We start from the raw sequence: 22,784 nt of genomic DNA on the forward strand, positions 1-22,784 counted from the left end.
TGGAGTTTGCATGTTCTCCCCATGTCTGCGTGGGTTTCCTATGGGTGCTCCGGTTTCCCCCACAGTTCAAAGACATGCAGTTAGGTTGATGTGGGGCAGCCTTGGGCTGAGGTGCCCTTGAGCAAGGTACCGAACCCCTGACTGCTCCCCGGGTGCTCTGGTGTGGCTGCCCACTGCTCTGCCCACTGCTCTGAGTGTCTGCGTGTGTTCACTGCTTCAGATGGGTTAAATACAGAGGATGAATTTCACTGTGGTTGAAGTGTGCATGTGACGAATAAAGAAGAGTAGAAGAAGGGTAGAAGAGTGTGTTCACCGGTTTCAGGTCGCAGTGGATGATCTTCTCCCTGTGGAGCATCTGCAGGCACTTGAGCAAAGAGTGTGCGAAGCGTCGGATCAGAGCCAGACTGAAGCCCTGGAAGTTGTTCTTCTTGATCAGCTCATACAGGTTTGCTCTGCATGGAAACAAATTTGAGTGATGATGAAAAAAACGTAGTGTGAAGAGTAAACTGCATGGCATACACACGGATGGGTGAGAGCGAAAAAATTCTGGCTGGCTGTTATGCTACAGGGGCTTTTATTTATTTTTCTACCCTGGTTTATGTCTACTTGTCCCCTGAGACTGAAGCATCACTACAAATCAATAATGCAGCTCATCTAACTGATCACATTTCAATCCTGATGGGCGTGGTCTCTTCCAGGATGACTCCACCCCCATTCACAGGACTCAACATCTCACTGGATGGTTTGATGAAGATGGAAATTATTTAAATGACACGCTGTGGCCTTCACACTCACCACATCTCAAGCTAAAGGCGAACGGGAGAGTTTGGAGGTACGTGTTAGACAACGCTGTCTATGTTCTACATTCATCATCACAACATGACTGAGCGAAACTCTTTGGGAGGCGTTCACAGTCGCAGTGGTCAAACACCTTACTGAGACACTTGTTGGAGTTTCCTTTAATTTGTCACCCGTTTGTTAGATTAAATAGGTTTAGCATCATCATTAGGCAGGAAGATATAGATTTAAAGTTTATATCTCTGTTTTCTCTAAAGCTGCTTTGAGAAAATGTCCATTCTTAAAAATGATATACAAATAAAACCAAATTAACATGATAATTTGTAGAGTATCCCAGCTGACTACGGGCGAAAGGCGGGGTACACCCTGGACAAGTCGCCAGGTCATCACAGGGCTGACACATAGACACAGACAACCATTCACACTCACATTCACACCTATGGTCAATTTAGAGTCACCAGTTAACCTAACCTGCATGTCTTTGGACTGTGGGGGAAACCGGCGCACCCGGAGGAAACCCACGCGGACACGGGGAGAACATGCAAACTCCGCACAGAAAGGCCCTCGCCGGCCACGGGGCTCGAACCCGGACCTTCTTGCTGTGAGGCGACAGCGCTAACCACTACACCACCGTGCCGCCCCGTATATGGATCCATTTTAAACTATTTTTGTTGATCCAGTAGACAGTGAATTAAGATTTGTGACGTTTTCTCTGGCACCAAATGAAACACTCAAAAAGCTGCAGGCGTGTTTTCTCAACTTCAGGTGTCTCATCTCATTATCTGTAGCCACTTTATCCTGTTCTACAGGGTCACAGGCAAGCTGGAGCCTATCCCAGCTGACTACGGGCGAAAGGCGGGGTACACCCTGGACAAATCACCAGGTCATCACAGGGCTGACACATAGACACAGACAACCATTCACACTCACATTCACACCTACGGTCAATTTAGAGTCACCAGTTAACCTAACCTGCATGTCTTTGGACTGTGGGGGAAACCGGAGCACCCGGAGGAAACCCACGCGGACACGGGGAGAACATGCAAACTCCATACAGAAAGGCCCTCGCCGGCCACGGGGCTCGAACCCGGACCTTCTTGCTGTGAGGCGATAGCGCTAACCACTACACCACCGTGCCGCCCTAACTTCAGGTGTATCACGATAAATCATACTGTATCTTATCTTCGTTGCATCTTTTTTTTTAAAGCATCACTTGTTTTAATGCTTTAATTCAATCTTTAAAGAATGATTCATCTCAGTGGCTTGACTGCCGTCTAATTTACTTTTACTAATGTCTATTTTCACAAAGTGAAAAAAAGGAATAAAATGATTTCATGAGTAGAAATAGCAACATGTCGAGTCTCAGTCAAAAGAATTAGGAGTTTTTGGTTCACATTTTATTACAGTTGATCCATTACTGGCCATGAAATAAGGTAAGAAATTAAAGCTAAGTGTTCGATCAGATCCCTAAAGGACGGGTTTATCGTCCACTCTCAGACTGTAATGGGACTCTGCCTCATGAGCACCTTATTAAATTGAAGTGCACTTGTTTATTGAAGCATGTACTGTAAGATTTTAACTTACCCAAAGCCTAGACTTGTCTTAGAGGTGATATTAGATAGTATTAGTTATCAAATATAACACAAATATACTGCATGTCCATGAAGATTCATGTCTAGAAGATTCATGAGAGTGAATCAGATTTGTCTTCTCCAGTTATATCTATTTTCTTCCTGATAATGTAACAGTCTCAGTTCAAATATACCAAATTTTATAATTCATATATATCTCATCTCATCTCATTATCTCTAGCCGCTTTATATCCATCCACTATCCGTAACTGCTTATCCTGTGCAGGGTCACTGGAGCCTATCCCAGCTGACTATGGGCGAGAGGCGGGGTACACCCTGGACAAGTTGCCAGATCATCGCAGGGCTGACACATAGAGACAAACAATCATTCACACCTACGGTCAATTTAGAGTCACCAGTTAACCTAACCTGCATGCCTTTGGACTGTGGGAGAAACCGGAGCACCCGGAGGAAACCCATGCAGACATAGGGAGAACATGCAAACTCCGCACAGAAAGGCTCTTGCTGGCCACTGGGCTTGAACCTAGGACCCTCATATATATATATATATATACGGTATATATCATCTCATCTCATTATCTCTAGCCGCTTTATCCTGTTCTACAGGGTCGCAGGCAAGCTGGAGCCTATCCCAGCTGACTACGGGCGAAAGGCGGGGTACACCCTGGACAAGTCGCCAGGTCATCACAGGGATGACACATAGACACAGATAGGGCTGCGTACCGGTACTGTGTACCGGTACTGTACCGTGAAAATCAATTCGGTACAGGTCCAAAATACCAGATCATGAAGTACTGGTACTGTACCGATATAAATTTACACCAAGTATATGCTTATTTTGTGACTGAAGATGCGTAAATCCTACCACAAGGACGAAAATTTAGCACTGGAAAAGACGTAAAATGCCACGCTGAAACTTGAAATCAGAGCCATCTTTGATTTGAGATCCTCTCGCCACAGTCTCAAGAGACATTGCAAGAGCTTGGCTGATCCAGCGTTCTGATTGGTCAAAAAGACTCAAAAGCAGGTCAGCCATTTTTCCTTTGCTGGCATTGGCGGCCTTTGTTGCTTTGTGTAATTTTGCCACGTAAGTTAAAGGCCGCGGACTGCGCGGAGTGAATTTGTTTGTCATGCCACGTGGGAAGACCAGTAAGGTCTGGGATCACGTAACAAAGCTTTCAGGGGGCCAGAACACAAGTTGTCTCACTGTGAGACAACTTATGACTTTTTGTCCCAAGTTAACTAAGTGTGAGACTGAGAGGGTGACTGAGAAGTGAGGTAGGAAACCTAGTTATGTTCGGTTTTCTTTGAATAAAGATGCTGACAAGTTGTCAACAGTTTATTAATGTTTCTGTCATTATTGAAGAAGTTCAGAAGAACACATGTTAATTTGTCAAATTGTTCAGATACAGGTCCGGACCTGTACCTAAACCTCTGTACCGGTACGTGTACCTGAAGTTATGTTTAGGTACACAGCCCGAGACACAGGCAACCATTCACACTCACACCTACGGTCAATTTAGAGTCACCAGTTAACCTAACCTGCATGCCTTTGGACTGTGGGGGAAACCTGAGCACCCGAAGGAAACCCACACGGACACGGGGAGAACATGCAAACTCCGCACAGAAGGGCCCTCGCCAGCCACGGGGCTCGAACCCGGACCTTCTTGCTGTGAGGCGACAGCACTAACCACTACACCACCGTGCCACCCTCAAAAATATATCGACAGGCACAATTTTATCTAATCATCTATTCTGTGTTGTTTCATTAAGATGGCTATAGGAATAAAAACAGCCTGAATCAGAGTTCTACACTGCAAAAAATTATATCTTAGCAAGTGAAAATATCTTGAATAGTTTAAACGATATAGCATTTCCTATTAGAAGAATACATCACCCCAATTCAAACTTATTCTAAGATGTCTTATCAAGTAAAAATATCTGTCCATGCAGCAAGATAATTTCACGAATATTAAGTAATCTTCACTTCAAATTCAGTTTTCAAATTTTTTTGCAGTAAAAAAAATCAAAATAAAAGTACAAATTCATTTTTGTGGCATATTTTTAGGAATTTTTAAAAACAGTATTGTGGCAGCGGGGGCGTGGTCAAGCACCGGTCTGTGACAGGAGGGCGGAGTTGGGGAAGGTAAGTGGCAGAATCGCTTCACCTGAGTGTCATTAACCTGTGTTTTGTGTGTTCTCCCCAGTAAACCGCCCTATTTAAGGAGGGAGAGCGAGAGCAGAGGAAGAACCGGACGAGACGCTGTGTGTGTCTCTCTCTCGCGCTAGTGAAAACTTGATTGCAACTCTGAAAAGTGTGGCAATAAAGCCGGTTTACAAACCTGATCTCTGTCCTGCCGTCCTCTGTGCTCCACCCACACGCGATTCACGCAACAGTGGTGCCGAAACCCGGGACCGTGGAGCACCTGTCCTGCAGCCCCATGGAATCCTCCCCGTTCGCGGACTTGGTCCACGCCCTCGCCACGGCCCAGCAGAGCCAGCACCAGGCGCTCGTTACACTCCGGAAGGAGCAGGAGCGCCGCTTCGAAGCCCTGGTACTGGCTCAACAGGAAGACCGCGAGGCGTTCCGGCGCCTCCTCGCGTCGGCGGGGTCCACCAGCGCCCCGGCCGCGGGCCCATCTCCCATCACTTTGACTAAGATGGGCCCGCAGGACGACCCCGAGGCGTTCATCGCATTATTCGAACAGGTCGCCGAAGCCTCGGGGTGGCCGATGGAACAGCGCGCGGCGCGCCTCCTCCCCCTCCTGACGGGAGAGGCGCAGCTAGCCGCACTACAGCTCCCCGCCGACCACCGGCTGGCCTACGCCGACCTTCGCCGGGCTGTCCTCCAGCGCGTGGGGCGCACGCCGGAGCAGCAGCGCCAGCGCTTCCGCGCGCTGCGTATGGAGGAAGTCGGCAGCCCGTTTGCGTTCGGCCAGCAGCTCCGGGACGCCTGCTGGCGGTGGCTGAGGGCCGAAGATCGCGACGCCGAGGGGATCATCGACCAGGTGGCGCTGGAGCAGTTCGTCGCCCGCCTACCCGCCGGAACCGCGGAGTGGGTCCAGTGCCACCGCCCGGCGTCGCTGGATCAGGCCGTAGGACTGGCGGAGGATCATCTGGCGGCTGTCCCGGTGGCAGGACAACGGATGTCTTCTTCTCTCTCCTCTTCTCTCTCTCTCTCTCTCTCTTCCCCCTCCTCCCGTGTCCCGTCCTCGCCCCATTCCCCCACCACGGAGGCGGGGGCCGGCCCCACCCCAGCCGGCCCGCCGCACCCGTGGTGCCCTCCCGTTTCTCCCTTCTATGTCTGTCTCTCCCCCCCCTCAGGTGAGTGACCCCCAGTCCACAGCTGCAGAGGGGAGGCCCGGGCCGGTTTGCTGGCGCTGCGGGGAACCGGGCCACCTGCAGCAACAGTGTGCCGCGATGGAGGTGGGGGCGGTGGTGCGGATCCCCGACGCGCCAGAGGCTGCCCTCGATCAGGCCGGAGCATATCGCATACCGGTAAGTGTACAAGGGGCGACCTATCAGGCGTTGGTGGATTCGGGTTGCAACCAGACCTCGATCCGCCAAAGCCTGGTGCAAGACGAGGCATTGGGGGGAGCACAAGGGGTGAAGGTGTTGTGTGTGTGCACGGGGATGTCCACTGCTACCCGTTGGTGTCGGTCCACATACATTTCAGAGGGGACAAATCTATAGTGAAGGCGGCGGTTAATCCTCGCCTTACCCACTCTTTAATCTTGGGGACTGATTGGCCGGGATTCCGGGGGTTGATGGCACACCTGGTAAAGAGTGGGTCCTGCCGGTTAGCCGGGGGGGGTCCCGGTGTCGTTTTGGCTGGGGCTGCGGTCGCAGGGCCGTCTACGTCATCTCCGCGACAGAGTGAGGGGCCCCCGGCTCCTCCTCTTTCTATTGGGGAATCCCTCGCGGATTTCCCACTGGAACAATCGCGAGACGAAACTCTGCGACACGCGTTTGACCAAGTGAGAGTAATCGATGGTCAAACGCTCCAGCCGAATGCCACCCCGACCTTCCCCCATTTTTCCATTTTAAAAGATAGGTTATACCGAGTGACGCAGGACACTCAGACGAAGGAGCGTGTCACCCAGTTGTTAATTCCAAAGAGCCGTCGGGAATTGGTATTCCAGGCGGCTCACTTTAATCCCATGGCGGGACACCTCGGGCAGGATAAAACACTCGCCCGGATAATGGCCCGATTCTATTGGCCGGGGATTCGCGGCGACGTCCGTAAGTGGTGTACGGCGTGCCGCGAATGTCAGTTAGTAAACCCAGCGGCCATTCCAAAAGCGCCCTTGCGCCCCCTACCATTAATCGAGACCCCGTTTGAACGAATTGGGATGGATCTCGTCGGGCCATTAGATCGGTCAACACGAGGGTACCGCTTTATATTGGTTCTGGTGGACTATGCAACGCGATACCCGGAAGCGGTGCCTCTTCGCAATATCTCCGCACGTAGTATTGCAGAGGCTCTCTTCCACGTCATCTCCCGGGTCGGAATCCCGAAAGAGATTCTGACTGATCAAGGCACCTCGTTTATGTCACGAACACTGGCCGAACTGTATGGGCTACTGGGTATTAAGCCGATCCGCACCAGCGTGTATCACCCACAAACGGACGGTTTAGTCGAACGGTTCAACCGCACCCTCAAGAATATTATCAAAAAATTCGTAAGTGAGGACGCACGTAACTGGGATAAGTGGCTCGAACCCTTGTTGTTTGCAGTGCGAGAGGTCCCCCAAGCCTCCACGGGGTTCTCCCCATTTGAATTACTGTATGGGCGTAAGCCGCGCGGCATCTTAGATGTACTGCGGGAAAATTGGGAGGAGGGACCTTCGCAGAGCAAAAATGAAATTCAATACGTTATGGATCTGCGCGCAAAACTCCACACGCTCACCCACTTAACTCAGGAGAATTTGCGGCAGGCCCAGGAACGGCAAACCCGCCTGTACAACAAGGGCACGCGCCTTAGAGAGTTCACTCCGGGAGATAAGGTACTCGTCCTGTTGCCCACGTCGAGCTCCAAATTAATCGCCAAGTGGCAAGGGCCCTTTGAGGTCACACGGCGAGTCGGGGATGTCGGCTATGAGGTTAGGCGAACGGACAGGGAGGGGGCGCTACAGATCTACCACCTCAATCTGCTGAAGCTCTGGAATGAGGAGGTCCCCGTGGCGTTGGTGTCGGTAGTTCCGGAGAAGGCGGAGCTGGGGCCGGAGATCCAAAAAGGGTCATTGGCATCTCGCACCTCCCCGGTCCCCTGTGGAGACCACCTCTCCCCGACCCAACTCACGGAGGTCGCCCAGTTGCAGGCCGAGTTTTCGGATGTGTTCTCGCCCCTGCCCGGTCGCACCAACCTCATAGAACACCACATAGAGACGCCCCCGGGGGTGGTAGTGCGTAGCCGACCTTATAGATTGCCCGAACACAAAAAAAAAAGGTGGTTCGGGAAGAACTTCAGGCCATGCTCGAAATGGGCATCGTCGAGGAGTCCCACAGTGACTGGAGCAGCCCGGTGGTCCTGGTTCCCAAGGCCGACGGCTCGGTCCGGTTCTGCGTGGACTATAGAAAAGTCAATGCGGTGTCTAAATTCGACGCGTACCCAATGCCTCGTATTGATGAGCTGCTTGATCGACTAGGCACGGCTCGCTTTTACTCGACACTGGATTTGACGAAGGGATATTGGCAGATCCCCTTGACTCCATTATCCCGGGAAAAAACGGCCTTTTCCACACCGTTCGGCTTACACCAGTTCGTCACACTTCCGTTTGGGCTGTTTGGGGCGCCCGCTACGTTTCAGCGGCTGATGGACCGGATCCTCCGGCCCCACGCCACCTATGCGGCCGCTTATTTAGACGACATAATCATTTATAGTAATGACTGGCAGCGGCACCTGCAACACCTGAGGGCCGTCCTTAGGTCGCTGAGGCGGGCGGGGCTCACTGCCAACCCGAAGAAGTGTGCGATTGGGCGGGTGGAAGTACGGTATCTGGGCTTCCACTTGGGTAACGGGCAGGTGCGTCCCCAAATTAATAAGACAGCAGCGATTGCGGCCTGCCCGAGACCCAAGACCAAAAAGGGGGTGAGACAGTTCCTGGGGCTGGCTGGCTATTATCGTAGGTTCATACCTAATTATTCGGACGTCACCAGCCCGCTGACTGACCTCACTAAAAAGGGGGCGCCAGACCCGGTCCAGTGGACGGAGCAGTGCCAGCGGGCTTTCTCTGAGGTAAAGGCTGCACTGTGTGGGGGGCCACTTTTGCACTCCCCTGACTTCTCTCTCCCCTTTTTGTTGCAGACGGATGCGTCGGACAGAGGGCTGGGGGCCGTTTTGTCCCAGCAGGTGGGGGGAGAGGACCGCCCAGTGTTGTACATCAGCCGGAAGCTGTCAGTGCGTGAGGGGCGCTACAGCACTATCGAGAAGGAGTGCCTGGCCATCAAGTGGGCGGTCCTCGCCCTCCGTTACTACCTGCTGGGGCGCTCTTTCACCCTCTGTTCGGACCACGCGCCCCTCCAGTGGCTCCACCGCATGAAGGATGCCAACGCGCGGATCACCCGTTGGTATCTGGCGCTCCAACCTTTCAACTTCAAGGTGGTCCACAGGCCGGGGGCGCAGATGGTCGTGGCGGACTTCCTCTCCCGTCAAGGGGGGGGGGAGTCGGCTGCGGGCCGGACGGGCGCCCGGCCTGAGTCGGGCGGTGGGGGTATGTGGCAGCGGGGGCGTGGTCAAGCACCGGTCTGTGACAGGAGGGCGGAGTTGGGGAAGGTAAGTGGCAGAATCGCTTCACCTGAGTGTCATTAACCTGTGTTTTGTGTGTTCTCCCCAGTAAACCGCCCTATTTAAGGAGGGAGAGCGAGAGCAGAGGAAGAACCGGACGAGACGCTGTGTGTGTGTGTGTGTGTGTGTGTGTGTGTGTGTGTGTGTGTGTGTGTCTCTCGCGCTAGTGAAAACTTGATTGCAACTCTGAAAAGTGTGGCAATAAAGCCGGTTTACAAACCTGATCTCTGTCCTGCCGTCCTCTGTGCTCCACCCACACGCGATTCACGCAACAAGTATGTTTGAGTAGCACAAGCATATAGATGTTACAGGTCAAAAAATTTCAACCGCCATGCTTTTTTTTTTTTTTTTTTTTTGACCTGGGTTAAAAATCTTGAACCTAGTTCATAATTTCCAAACTCAGTAAAATTTTGGATTATCTAAGATTCTTAAAAGGGATTTTCCATCACTTCTTTTGTCTCTCTTTCTTCCATCCACTTCGTCTCTGTACTGTATACACCTACTGAGTATTTCCTCTTGTCTGCCTGTCTATTCTTATCTCCCTAATTAGCATTTTTAAAAAATATCTTTTTCATACTTAACAAGGATTCAAACTCAGAACCTTCTGATTCTTAACCCAGCACCTTAACCACAAGACCGATATATATTTTAATTTTTATTAATGAGTCCAGTCTTCATCATCAAGTAGTTTAAAATCCAAAGTCTTTCCAAATCCTAACCCTAAACCTAACCCTAGATATACTAAGTTTCCCTAATACAAGTAGCATATGAACTGGGTTATAAATTCTAACCTAGGTTGAAAAATTCCACCTGACCTACAATTCTGACCTGGAGCACAGACAGACAATAATAATAATAATAAAGTCTAACCCCAGCCCTGCGATAACCTGGTGATTTAGCCAGGGTGTACCCCACTTCCCACCCAATAATCAGCTGGGATAGGCTCCAGTTTGCCTGCGACCCTGCACAGGATAAGCAGCGACAGATAATGGATGGATGGAAATCTAATCTCATGACCAGCTTCCTTCATGACCTCTTTCTACCTCTAGAGGGCAACGCAGAGTCACAGAACTTCAAACAGCAGTCCATGAAACAAACTTTCCAGACTTGGGGACAAATCTGTTGAAACATTTGGCAGATAAAAGTGAAAACCCTCTAAATGCTGTGTAAACTGTTCAGCATTAGTGTGAGTCCTTAGGTGGAAAAGTTATCTTGGACAATAAGGAAGACCATAACAGCAGCTGTGAACATCACCCATTCCGGCTCAGTGTAACCTGAGCCTTCACACTATGAGCAGACGAGAAAAGAGATAGCATGTAATCAAGGCATTAAGTAAAGCAACTGATGACAGTAACGTGAGATGAGACAACAAACGTCTCACTACTGAAGGTCAAGACACCCGAAGCTGGAGCTGTTTCTCATAAGGTGCTAATCGATGATTTCATCAAGGAAGCTGTCACTGGAAAGGAAACCTATCCAATTCTTCTTAACATTTTGGATCTTTTTAAAATGGTTTCAAAACTGAGGGCATACAGTGGTGCTTGAAAGTTTGTGAACCCTTTAGAATTTTCTATATTTCTGCATAAATATGACCTAAAACATCATCAGATTTTCACACAAGTCCTAAAAGTAGATAAAGAGAACCCAGTTAAACAAATGAGACAAAAATATTATACTTGGTTATTTATTTATTGAGGAAAATGGTCCAATATTACATATCTGTGAGTGGCAAAAGTATGTGAACCTTTGCTTTCAGTATCTGGTGTGACCCCCTTGTGCAGCAATGACTGCAACTAAACGTTTGCAGTAACTGTTGATCAGTCCTGCACACCAGCTTGGAGGAATTTTAGCCCATTCCAACGGACAGAACAGCTTCAACTCTGGGATGTTGGTGGGTTTCCTCACATGAACTGCTCACTTCAGGTCCTTCCACAACATTTCAACTGGATTAAGGTCAGGACTTTGACTTGGCCATTCCAAAACATTCACTTTATTCTTCTTTAACCATTCTTTGGTAGAACGACTTGTGTGCTTAGGGTCGTTGTCTTGCTGCATGACCCACCTTCTCTTGAGATTCAGTTCATGGACAGATGTCCTGACATTTTCCTTTAGAATTTGCTGGTATCATTCAGAATTCATTGTTCCATCAATGATGGCAAGCCGTCCTGGCCCAGATGCAGCAAAACAGGCCCAAACCATGATACTACCACCACCATGTTTCACAGATGGGATAAGGTTCTTATGCTGGAATGCAGTGTTTTCCTTTCTCCAAACATAACGCTTCTCATTTAAACCAAAAGGTTCTATTTTGGTCTCATCCATCCACAAAACATTTTTCCAATAGCCTTCTAGCGTGTCCACGTGATCTTTAGCAAACTGCAGATGAGCAGCGATGTTCTTTTTGGAGAGCAGTGGCTTTCTCTTTGCAACCCTGCCATGCACACCATTGTTGTTCAGTGTTCTCCTGATGGTGGACTCATGAACATTAACATTAGCCAATGTGAGAGAGGCCTTCAGTTGCTTAGAAGTTACCCTGGGGTCTTTTGTGACCTCACCGACTATTACACGCCTTGCTCTTGGAGTGATCTTTGTTGGTCGACCACTCCTGGGGAGGGTAACAATGGTCTTGAATTTCCTCCATTTGTACACAATCTGTCTGACTGTGGATTGGTGGAGTCCAAACTCTTTAGAGATGGTTTTATAACCTTTTCCAGCCTGATGAGCATCAACAATGCTTTTTCTGAGGTCCTCAGAAATCTCCTTTGTTTGTGCCATGATACACTTCCACAAACATGTGTTGTGAAGATCAGACTCTGGTAGATCCCTGTTCTTTAAATAAAACAGGGTGCCCACTCACACCTGATTGTCATCCCATTGATTGAAAACACCTAACTCTAATTTCACCTTCAAATTAACTGCTAATCCTAGAGGTTCACATACTTTTGCCACTCACAGATATGTAATATTGGATCATTTTCCTCAATAAATAAATGACCAAGTATAATATTTTTGTCTCATTTGTTTAACTGGGTTCTCTTTATCTACTTTTAGGACTTGTGTGAAAATCTGATGATGTTTTAGGTCATATTTATGCAGAAATATAGAAAATTCTAAAGGGTTCACAAACTTTCAAGCACCACTGTAGATGGAGATAAAAATATGCCATTTCTTGCATTTATGAGGGAAAAAAAAAGTCCTCTCAGACACTCAGTAATTGACTCCCACTTTGTCTGCCTCATGCATGGCCCTCTAAATTGTCGGAAACGGATAATGGCTTGCCTAACTCCATTACCGCTTTGCTCATATTGACTTGGCATTCATAAAAATGCTTCAGGTCAGTAAAATCGTTCTTGTGATGCATTGCTCACCCCAGGAGCTCGAAGGAGATGCAGAGGTGGTTGCGGAAATAAAAATACTCCTTCATGTGGATGACGTTGTGGCAGTTGTCTCGGTCTCTCCGCCGCAGTGCGTCCAGGATCTTCAGCTCGACCAGCGCCTGTTGGTGGAATCTAGAACAATCACAAAACCAGGGAGTAACTTTTGCACAGATTGATTAGATCTTCCAAACAAAACAGTCAGGATCAAAATCCATTGAAAATGCAGGGAGGAGTAGTGATTTTTGTGAACTGTAGACGGACGACGTGTGATGGCTATAGGCTATGGCCCGGTGAGCTAAATATATACATGTAGCACATGAAAGTCTTGTCAACAGTAGAATACACAGCCATGGATGACTCATCTCATCTCATTATCTCTAGCCACTTTATCCTTCTACAGGGTCGCAGGCAAGCTGGAGCCTATCCCAGCTGACTACGGGCGAAAGGCGGGGTACACCCTGGACAAGTCGCCAGGTCATCACAGGGCTGACACGTAGACACAGACAACCATTCACACTCACATTCACACCTACGGTCAATTTAGAGTCACCAGTTAAGCTAACCTGCATGTCTTTGGACTGTGGGGGAAACCGGAGCACCCAGAGGAAACCCACGCGGACACGGGGAGAACATGCAAACTCCACACAGAAAGGCCCTCGCCGGCCACGGGGCTCGAACCCGGACCTTCTTGCTGTGAGGCGACAGCGCTAACCACTACACCACCGTGCCGCCCGCCATGGATGACTGTTAAGTAATAAATTAGCAACTTGTAAATGAAAATTCAACAAATCCAGTAGTAACTTTTGTGAAGACTCACAATCATACAAATAAAACAATCAAAATAAAAACCCACAGAGAACTCTGCTAGGAAAAGCAAATTTCCAGAAAGTTCATCACACAGCTTAATTAGCAATTTCTTAATGAGAAATCTCATCTCATCTCATCTCATTATCTCTAGCCGCTTTATCCTTCTACAGGGTCGCAGGCAAGCTGGAGCCTATCCCAGCTGACTACGGGCGAAAGGCGGGGTACACCCTGGACAAGTCGCCAGGTCATCACAGGGCTGACACATAGACACAGACAACCATTCACACTCACATTCACACCTACGGTCAATTTAGAGTCACCAGTTAAGCTAACCTGCATGTCTTTGGACTGTGGGGGAAACCGGAGCACCCGGAGGAAACCCACGCGGACACGGGGAGAACATGCAAACTCCACACAGAAAGGCCCTCGCCGGCCACGGGGCTCGAACCCGGACCTTCTTGCTGTGAGGCGACAGCGCTAACCACTACACCACCGTGCCGCCCGCCATGGATGACTGTTAAGTAATAAATTAGCAACTTGTAAATGAAAATTCAACAAATCCAGTAGTAACTTTTGTGAAGACTCACAATCATACAAATAAAACAATCAAAATAAAAACCCACAGAGAACTCTGCTAGGAAAAGCAAATTTCCAGAAAGTTCATCACACAGCTTAATTAGCAATTTCTTAATGAGAAACCAACAAATGAAATAGTAACTTTTGTGACGAACAATTATCTTCAAAAGAAAACAATCAGAATCAAAATGCATTAAAAACTCGGGAAGGAGTAGCGATTTTCCTGAAAGTTTGTTAAAGCTAGACTGTCTTTCAGATTTTCCAAGTGTAGGTTATAAAAATAACTTTTCCCGACACGCAATTATTTTTGTTTAGTGGACTGAAAGCTACTGAATTCAAATCACAGACTTCCAAATTTATTCATTTTTTAAAATAGAACAATTAATGAATTAAACCCATGTGGCCTTAAATTCTCTGCTATTTTTTCCTGCTTCACCATGACCCAATTCAAGATACTATGTCATGCATCACGTGGTGAGCTTTCCCTGTTCGCACAAGGCATTGTGGGATACAAATTTGAAACAGGAGAGAAAAATGGAGGACGTGAGTGTGCGAATGAAACGTGAAAGACCGACTACAGTAACGAAAAGCGAGAAGAAAATACGTTATGTTATATACGAAGGAAAGGAAACGCAGGACCAAACTAATAAATATTGACGGTCAGCGAGCACCTCAGTGTGATCAGCTGTTCGTTTAGCAACAGAACGATGGAACTGTCAGTGCACGGTCAAAGGGAAACCTGCGCATGCACACACACATGCAGAGTTCCTCTGTCTGCTTGACTGTGCGAAGTGAGTGATTTCATGCACATTATTTGCTTTAATCCCCTCAAATTAAATAACTTCCCAGCCACAGAACAGCCTGATATTTTGTGAGATGTTACAGAAATAAATAAACATATATCACAATGACCACATTTCAGAGGGAACTAAATTTCACAGATTTTATGAAATCAAAAGGCTGGCTCACTTTAAAAACTTGAGAAGGAATAGCGATTTTTCTGAAAGTTCATTAATCGGTGTAATTAGCAACTTGCTAATGAGAAATCGCAAAACCAAGGAGTAACTTTTGTGCACATTGATTAGATTTTCCAAACAAAACAAACAGAATCAAAATCCATTGAACACTCAGGGAGGAGTGTGAATTGTGGACGGATGATGGACGCCGGATGCCGCGTGATGGCAGTAGCTCATCGGCCTATGGCCGTGTGAGCTAACAACCTGTGAGCATGGTTCAGATAAATACCTTCAAACATCATTAAACCCACAAATGGAAGTACAAAAGTACTTCCATCCATCCATCCATCCATCCATCCATCATCTGTCCTGCTTATCCATCAAGCTGGAGCCAATCCCAGCTCACTTCAGGTGAGAGGCGGGATACATCCTGGGCAGAAAGGTCACTATGGGCAATTTAGAGTCTGAAGTTGACCTAATCTGCATGTCTTTGGACTGTTGGAGGAAACCAGAGCACCCTGAAGAAACCCATGCAGGCATGAGGAGAACATGCAAACTCCACCCCAGTCAGCTGTGAGGTTCAAAACACAGAACCTTCCTGCTGTGAGGTGACAGTACTAGTACTAACCACTGCACCACCGTGCCACCCCTCTATAACACTTATCTATAAAAAAAAACCCCACACACACACACATTTTTTTTTTTTTATGTCCAAGACCGCTATACTGAATTAATGTCTAAATCTGTTTAACTTCTCATACTAGGAACATCCTTTTCCATGAGTCATCCATTTTAGGTGAAGGAAAGTTTCCATTTTAATCCCAAAACAACAACAACATTCCTCAACTCCGTTACACATTTACACATTCGCCACGATGAAATATTTCAATATTCCACGAACAGGAAGTTGCAACATTTCCTGAAACACTGGGGGAGATGGAAGATATCATGATATTGACTGAGGAGGTCACTTCGAAAGTACAACCCTATTACACAAATTATAGACTGAAAGTACATTATTAATTTAAATAAATGCACTTTATAATGTTCTTAATGGACTTGTGGCATTGGAATGGATGCTAGTTAACACCATTTAGTGTATTTGCTCACTCTCTGCTTTAATAACCCTGTTACTTTTAACCTTGTGAGAATTTTAAGAGCAAAATGCAGGCAGTTAGCAAAGAAACCTCATTTAAAAATCTCATCTCATCATCTCTAGCCGCTTATCCTGTTCTACAGGGTCGCAGGCAAGCTGGAGCCTATCCCAGCTGACTACGGGTGAAAGGCGGGGTACACCCTGGACAAGTCGCCAGGTCATCACAGGGCTGACACATAGACACAGACAACCATTCACACCTACGGTCAATTTAGAGTCACCAGTTAACCTAACCTAACTTGCATGTCTTTGGACTGTGGGGGAAACCGGAGCACCCGGAGGAAACCCACGCGGACACGGGGAGAACATGCAAACTCCGCACAGAAAGGCCCTCACCGGCCACGGGGCTCGAACCCGGACCTTCTTGCTGTGAGGCGACAGCGCTAACCACTACACCACCGCGCCGCCCTTCATTTAAAAATAAATAAATATTGGGTTCACATACTACACTTCAGTTCAAGGTATTTTAGTACGAGTATCTTTGGTAAAATTCTTGGTATTTTCATGATGCAGCTGCTGAACCTGGTAAACAATGGCGTAATTGGGTTTTTTTTTTAAGAGGTGGGGTTAGATTAAAACATATGATTATAGCATCGTATAGTGATGTTCGCTACTATGATAATTTGATCCAATTAAATTAGCTCTAGTAGTTGGGTAAAGTAGCCTATTTTTAATGAAGCCTATAAATATAACAGATCCACAAAACCAGGCTGGAAGAAACGTGACAGGACTTTTACGGCTTTGCATGAAGTGAGGTTTTAGACGTGCGACAAGATGAGATGTTAATGTTAGCACAATTTAAGACTGAGATGCCCCACCCATGTCAGCACAGACATCCTCATTTCTGACCGAAGGCACAAGAATAAAGCTGTGAAAATGAAATATGAGACCTACTTTGACTTCGGAAGGATGGCACAAAATCATTTTAAAATCATAATCTGAACAGGAAATATTTTACCACATGAGCAATCGATTCTGTTTGGTCAGAAGGTTGATTAATTAAATGGTATATATCTGATATACCATGAAAAAAGCCAGTCAATGTTATTATTATTATTATTATTATTATTATTATTATACATACACCAGAGAGGAACCGTCAGGGCTTTCTAGGTGTTCAGAGAAACCCAAACATATCAGCGTTTCAAATGTTATATTTACTTTCTGTCATTCTTTCATAATTTCATGATAATTATTCTCTTCTAATTCTAATTCGGCCTTATTTTCTATCAAATGTGCTTCAGAAATGAAAGTGTTACTGTCCTGTAAACATTAAAATCGAGTTAGACAATGAGATCGTTTTGTTTGTTGTCTCTAGGCTGAGAAGAGTTTAGAGCTGCACACTCATTGGTTCGGACTTCATTGCCGGGACAGAAGGCCATGGCAGTGTATGTTTATGTAGGAAGTGACAGATAAATTAACCAATCAGATTTTGATTTATAGTGGGAAGGACTTAAAATTTATCGTCCTCGGCCTTCTTGAACCCCAACGTGAGCTTAACCGCGAGTCGGCGCCGTTGGCGCAGCAGTGAAGTCATCTTCCAGCCGGTGTAGCGTTCATCAGTAGTGTTAACGAATGCTAATAAAGTGGTCAAGCCAGTGCTATCTATCGAGAGCAAGTAGCACAGGCTAACGACCGAGAAACTAAGATTTCTGTCTCCAGACTCTTCTTCCATGCTGCACACTCGCTACAGTATTTTTTCACTCAGACTTAAGTATTAATTTCCCTGTGTAATTTACTGAGTTACTTTTAAAATCAACATCAACAACTACACACAACAAAGCGACCTGGGAGCCTGACGCTAATCTCTTGTGAAATCTTTTGCCCTGTTGCTTTTTTTGGTGTGTCTGGCTAAGTTTTGGCTGAGCTCAAGTCCCAGTTCTAATAGTAACAGTTCGCCACTGCTTGTAAATATGCTTGAAGAATATCTAATAAAGTTTTGGGAGCTTTTCAGGTGTTCAACATGTCTTTCTCTTTCCCAGCAAATAAAGAAATGTTTGTGCGCATGCACAGCAGAAAACTTTCTCATTGGATATTCGCATCAGCTCCAACATGTGATGTCATGTTGTCTTGACAACCATGCAATATCTCATCTCATTATCTCTAGCCGCTTTATCCTGTTCTACAGGGTCGCAGGCAAGCTGGAGCCTATCCCAGCTGACTACGGGCAAAAGGCGGGGTACACCCTGGACAAGTCGCCAGGTCATCACAGGGCTGACACATAGACAGCCATTCACACTCACAGTAGAGTCACCTGTTAACCTAACCTGCATGTCTTTGGACTGTGGGGGAAACTGGAGCACCCAGAGAAACCCCATGTGGACAACATGCAAACTCCGCACAGAAAGGCCCTCACCGGCCACAGGGCTCGAACCTGGACCTTCTTGCTGTGAGGCGACAGCGCTAACCACTACACCACTGTGCCGCCTACCATGTAATATCGTAAACCATATTCAACACTCATTTTCCATTGGGTAGAGTGACGTAATACACGTAGGATAAGCAATATGCTAACAATATTGCATGCTAGCAAATCAAATGAATGAACCTTGCTAGAAGGGAATGGATCACATGTTTTTATTCCATCGAAAAAGTGTCCAGTAATGCAGCTGCAAATCACAGGTTTATATTAATATACACTCTTTCATAATAATGCTCAATAAAATGAATATGACTCGTCTGGTGATGTAATCATGTGTAATCACTGAGAATGTGAAGCTTTCTGAAAGTTTATCATTTTTTACATTTTTGAAAGTCTTCAGAATAGAGGAGTTTGGATGTTGTGGTTTCTCTGTAACACGACAATCGACAAATTCATTCCCTTTTAGCACTATAATCCAGCGAGACCTAATGCCATTGCATCCTCCTGTTCTTCCTATAAAGTTTAAGTCCCCAGCCGTGTAGTCAGACACAGTGGTGTGACAAAGACGCAGCCACTAAGCTCTCATTTTGTCTGCTGCATTATTGAAATGCAGTAAGCCTGATGTCATCTCCAGCAATTCAAGAGGGCGTGATGTAGGTTGAAAAGGCTTGAAAGGAAAGGAAAGTGATATGGGTAGGTATCTTTTAACAGCTCTCAGTGTGTCATGGTAACTTGTGCCTTAGTCACATGCTCAAGGAAAACCATCCATCCATCCATCCATTGTCCGTAACCGCTTATCCTGTACAGGGTCGCAGGCAAGCTGGAGCCTATCCCAGCTGACTATGGGTGAGAGGCGGGGTACACCCTGGACAAGTAGCCAGATCGTTGCAGGGCTGACACGTAGAGACAAACAACCATTCACACTCACATTCACACCTACGGTCAATTTAGAGTCACCAGTTAACCTAACCTGCATGTCTTTGGACTGTGGGGGAAACCGGAGTACCCGGAGGAAACCCACACAGACACGGGGAGAACATGCATACATTTTTTTCCTGTAACATTTAATTTTGTGCTGGAAAACAAACCTTTGGGAATCTAAAATTTTTTTTGTATTGTTTTGACTCGATAATATAGAAGTCATAAAACAGAAATCTATAACAAAGTTTGTATGAAAAAAAAATAGGGTGCCAAGACTTTTGCACAGCACTGTATGTGAAATAATTATTGTTTGCATTGCAATATTATTAAAATGTTGCTCATGTTGCATTCTCAGACAGTACATAACATTCTGAAAGCATTTGTGTGACAGTCCAATAAATAAAATGTCACAGCAGTGTTTAAAAAACGTTTTGCTAATCTGGATTTGTTAGCACTATAATTATCCCAGCTGATGAAAACTTTGAGTACGTTCCCAGTTAACAAAAACAAAATTAAACAATACTGAAACATGAGTTAGTTAATGTTTCTACAGCTACAACAATTTGGAAGAACGCTATAGGAACGTTTATAAAATGAATGTATAACATTCCTAGAACACCCAGAAAACTTTCTAAAACAAAAATGTCACATCTACAAACCTAAATTTGTTATTTATCCCACAGGTTCGAAGGTTAGGCTGTACTTTTACAAAATAACTGTGGCAGCGGGGTTGTGGTCTAGCATCGGTCTGTGACAGGAGGGCGGAGTCGGGGAAGTTAAGTGGCAGAATCACTACACCTGTTAATTAATGTGTTTGTGTGTCTTCCCAGTGACCGCGCCCTATTTAAGGAGAGAGAGTGAGAGCAGAGGGAGCTCTCTCGACAACCAGATGGCTGATGTGTGTGCATGTGTCTGAGTGTGTGTTTGCAACTGCGAAGTGCAAATAAAAGAGAGTTTTGTGAGATCAGTTCTGTCCTGCCGTCCTTCTGTGCTCCACCCACCTACATGGACTGCTACAGTGGTGCCGAAACCCGGGATCCGAGCACAGAAGACAACAGCCCCATGGAGTCCTCCACCTTCGCCGACCTGATCCATGCCCTCGCCACGGCCCAACAGAGCCAGCACCAGGTGCTGCTCGCCCTCCGAAAGGAGCAAGAACAACAGTTCGAGGCCCTGGTGCTGGCACAACAGGAAGATCGTCGGGCGTTCCGGCACCTCCTCATGTCGGCGGGGTCCACCATCTCCACTGCCGCGGGCCCTTCCCCCCTCACCCTCACGAAGATGGGCCCGCAGGACGACCCCAAGGCATTCTTCATGCTCTTTGAGCAGGTAGCAGAGACCTCGGGGTGGCCGGTGGAACAGCGTGCGGCGCGCCTCCTCCCCCTGCTAACGGGAGAGGCGCAGCTGGCCGCGCTACAGCTCCCCGCCGACCACCGGCCGGCCTACGTGGACCTTCGCCGGGCCGTCCTCCAGCGGATGGGATGCACCCCGGAGCAACAACATCAGCGTTTCCGCGCTCTGCGCTTGGAGGAAGTCGGCCGGCCGTTCGCATTTGGCCAGCAACTCCGGGACGCCTGCTGGCAGTGGTTGAGGGCCGACAGCTGCGACGCCGAGGGACTCATCGACCAGGTGGTACTGGAACAGTTCGTCGCGCGTCTACCAGCGGGAACCGCAGAGTGGGTCCAGTGCCACCGCTCGGCGTCGCTGGATCAGGCAATCGAGCTGGCGGAGGATCATCTGACGGCTGTCCCGACGGCAGGACAGCAGACGACCTCTTCTCTCCTCTCTCTCTCTCTCCCCTCCTCCTGTGTCTTCTCCTCGCCCCATTCCCCCACCGCGGAGACGGGGGCCGGCGCCACCTCAGCCGGCCCGCCGCACCCGCGGTGCCCTTCTGTGTCTCCCTTCTGTGTCTGTCTCTCCCCCCCCAGGTGAGTGAGCCCCAGAGCACTAGTGCAGAGAGGAAGCCCGGGCCGGTTTGCTGGTGCTGCGGGGAACCGGGCCACCTCCAACAGCAGTGCTCGATAATGGAGGTGGGCGCGGTGGTTCAGATCCCCAACTCGCCAGGAGCCGCCCTCGATTGGGCCGGAGCGTATCGCATACCGGTGAGTATCCAAGGGGATACATATCAGGCGTTGGTGGATTCTGGCTGTAATCAGACCTCAATCCACCAAAACCTGGTGCAAGACGAGGCTTTGGGGGGAGCACAATTGGTGAAGGTGTTGTGTGTGCACGGGGATGTTCACAACTACCCTTTAGTGTCGGTCCACATTATTTTCAGAGGGGAAAAATTTATAGTGAAGGCGGCGGTTAATCCTCGCCTTACCCACTCTTTAATTTTGGGGACTGATTGGCCGGGATTTCTGGGTTTAATGACACACTTAGTACAGAGTGGGTCCTGCCATTTGACAGGGGGAGGTCCTGGTGTCGCTTTGGTGGGAGCAGCTGTCACAGAGCCGTCTACGTCATCTCCGCGCCAGAGTGAGGAGCCGCCGGCTCCTCCTCTCTCTATTGGGGAATCCCTCGCAGAGTTCCCATTAGAGCAATCGCGAGACGAGACTCTGCGGCATGCGTTTGACCAAGTGAGAGTAATCGATGGTCAAACGCTCCAGCCGAACGCCACCCTGTGCTTCCCCTACTTCGCGATTATGAAGGATAGATTATACCGAGTGATGCAGGACACTCAAACTAAAGAGCGAGTCACGCAGCTTTTAATTCCGAAGAGCCGCCGGGAATTGGTATTCCAGGCGGCTCACTTTAATCCCATGGCTGGACATTTGGGGCAGGATAAAACACTAGCCCGAATAATGGCCCGATTCTATTGGCCGGGGATTCATGGCGATGTCCGTAGGTGGTGTACGGCATGCCGCGAATGCCAGTTAGTAAATCCAGCGGCCATTCCAAAAGCGCCTTTGCGCCCTCTACCATTAATCGAGACCCCATTCGAAAGAATTGGGATGGATCTCATCGGGCCATTAGATTGGTCAACACGAGGGTACCGCTTTATATTAGTTCTGGTGGACTATGCAACGTGATACCCGGAAGCAGTGCCTCTTCGCAATATCTCAGCACGCAGTATTGTGGAGGCACTCTTCCGCGTCATCTCCCGAGTTGGAATCCCGAAAGAGATTCTGACTGATCAAGGCACCTCGTTTATGTCACAAACACTGAACGAACTGTATGGGTTATTAGGTATTAAGCCGATCCGCACCAGCGTGTATCACCCACAAACGGACGGTTTAGTGGAACGGTTGAATCGCACCCTTAAAAACATAATTAAAAAATTTGTAAGTGAGGACGCGCGTAACTGGGATAAATGGCTCGAACCCTTGCTCTTTGCAGTGCGAGAGGTCCCCCAAGCCTCCACGGGGTTCTCCCCATTTGAATTATTATATGGGCATAAGCCGCGCGGCATTTTAGACATGCTGCGAGAAAATTGGGAGGAGGGACCTTCA

General features: G+C 47.8%; 2 protein-coding genes across 7 annotated transcripts in view; one reads left to right on the forward strand and one right to left on the reverse strand.

Moving 5' to 3' along the window:
- LOC132890951 (zinc finger protein with KRAB and SCAN domains 8-like) overlaps positions 1-6,769 on the forward strand; it is a 48,130-nt gene extending 41,361 nt beyond the window's left edge. For all 6 annotated transcript variants that reach the window (XM_060928349.1, XM_060928352.1, XM_060928350.1 and 3 more), the window contains 2 exons: positions 699-832; positions 4,598-6,769. In XM_060928349.1, coding sequence (XP_060784332.1) covers positions 4,832-5,722 — 891 coding nt within the window. In that variant the 5' untranslated portion in view covers positions 699-832; positions 4,598-4,831 and the 3' untranslated portion in view covers positions 5,723-6,769. The remainder of the gene's footprint in view (positions 1-698; positions 833-4,597) is intronic.
- dyrk4 (dual-specificity tyrosine-(Y)-phosphorylation regulated kinase 4) overlaps positions 1-22,784 on the reverse strand; it is a 95,484-nt gene that overhangs the window by 22,380 nt on the left and 50,320 nt on the right. The window contains exons 8-9 of the mRNA XM_060928346.1: positions 12,546-12,686; positions 314-452 (exon numbers count right to left, since the gene is read on the reverse strand). Coding sequence (XP_060784329.1) covers positions 314-452; positions 12,546-12,686 — 280 coding nt within the window. The remainder of the gene's footprint in view (positions 1-313; positions 453-12,545; positions 12,687-22,784) is intronic.

The sequence above is a fragment of the Neoarius graeffei genome, chromosome 8, assembly GCF_027579695.1.
Source record: "Neoarius graeffei isolate fNeoGra1 chromosome 8, fNeoGra1.pri, whole genome shotgun sequence".
NCBI classification, from domain to species: domain Eukaryota; kingdom Metazoa; phylum Chordata; class Actinopteri; order Siluriformes; family Ariidae; genus Neoarius; species Neoarius graeffei.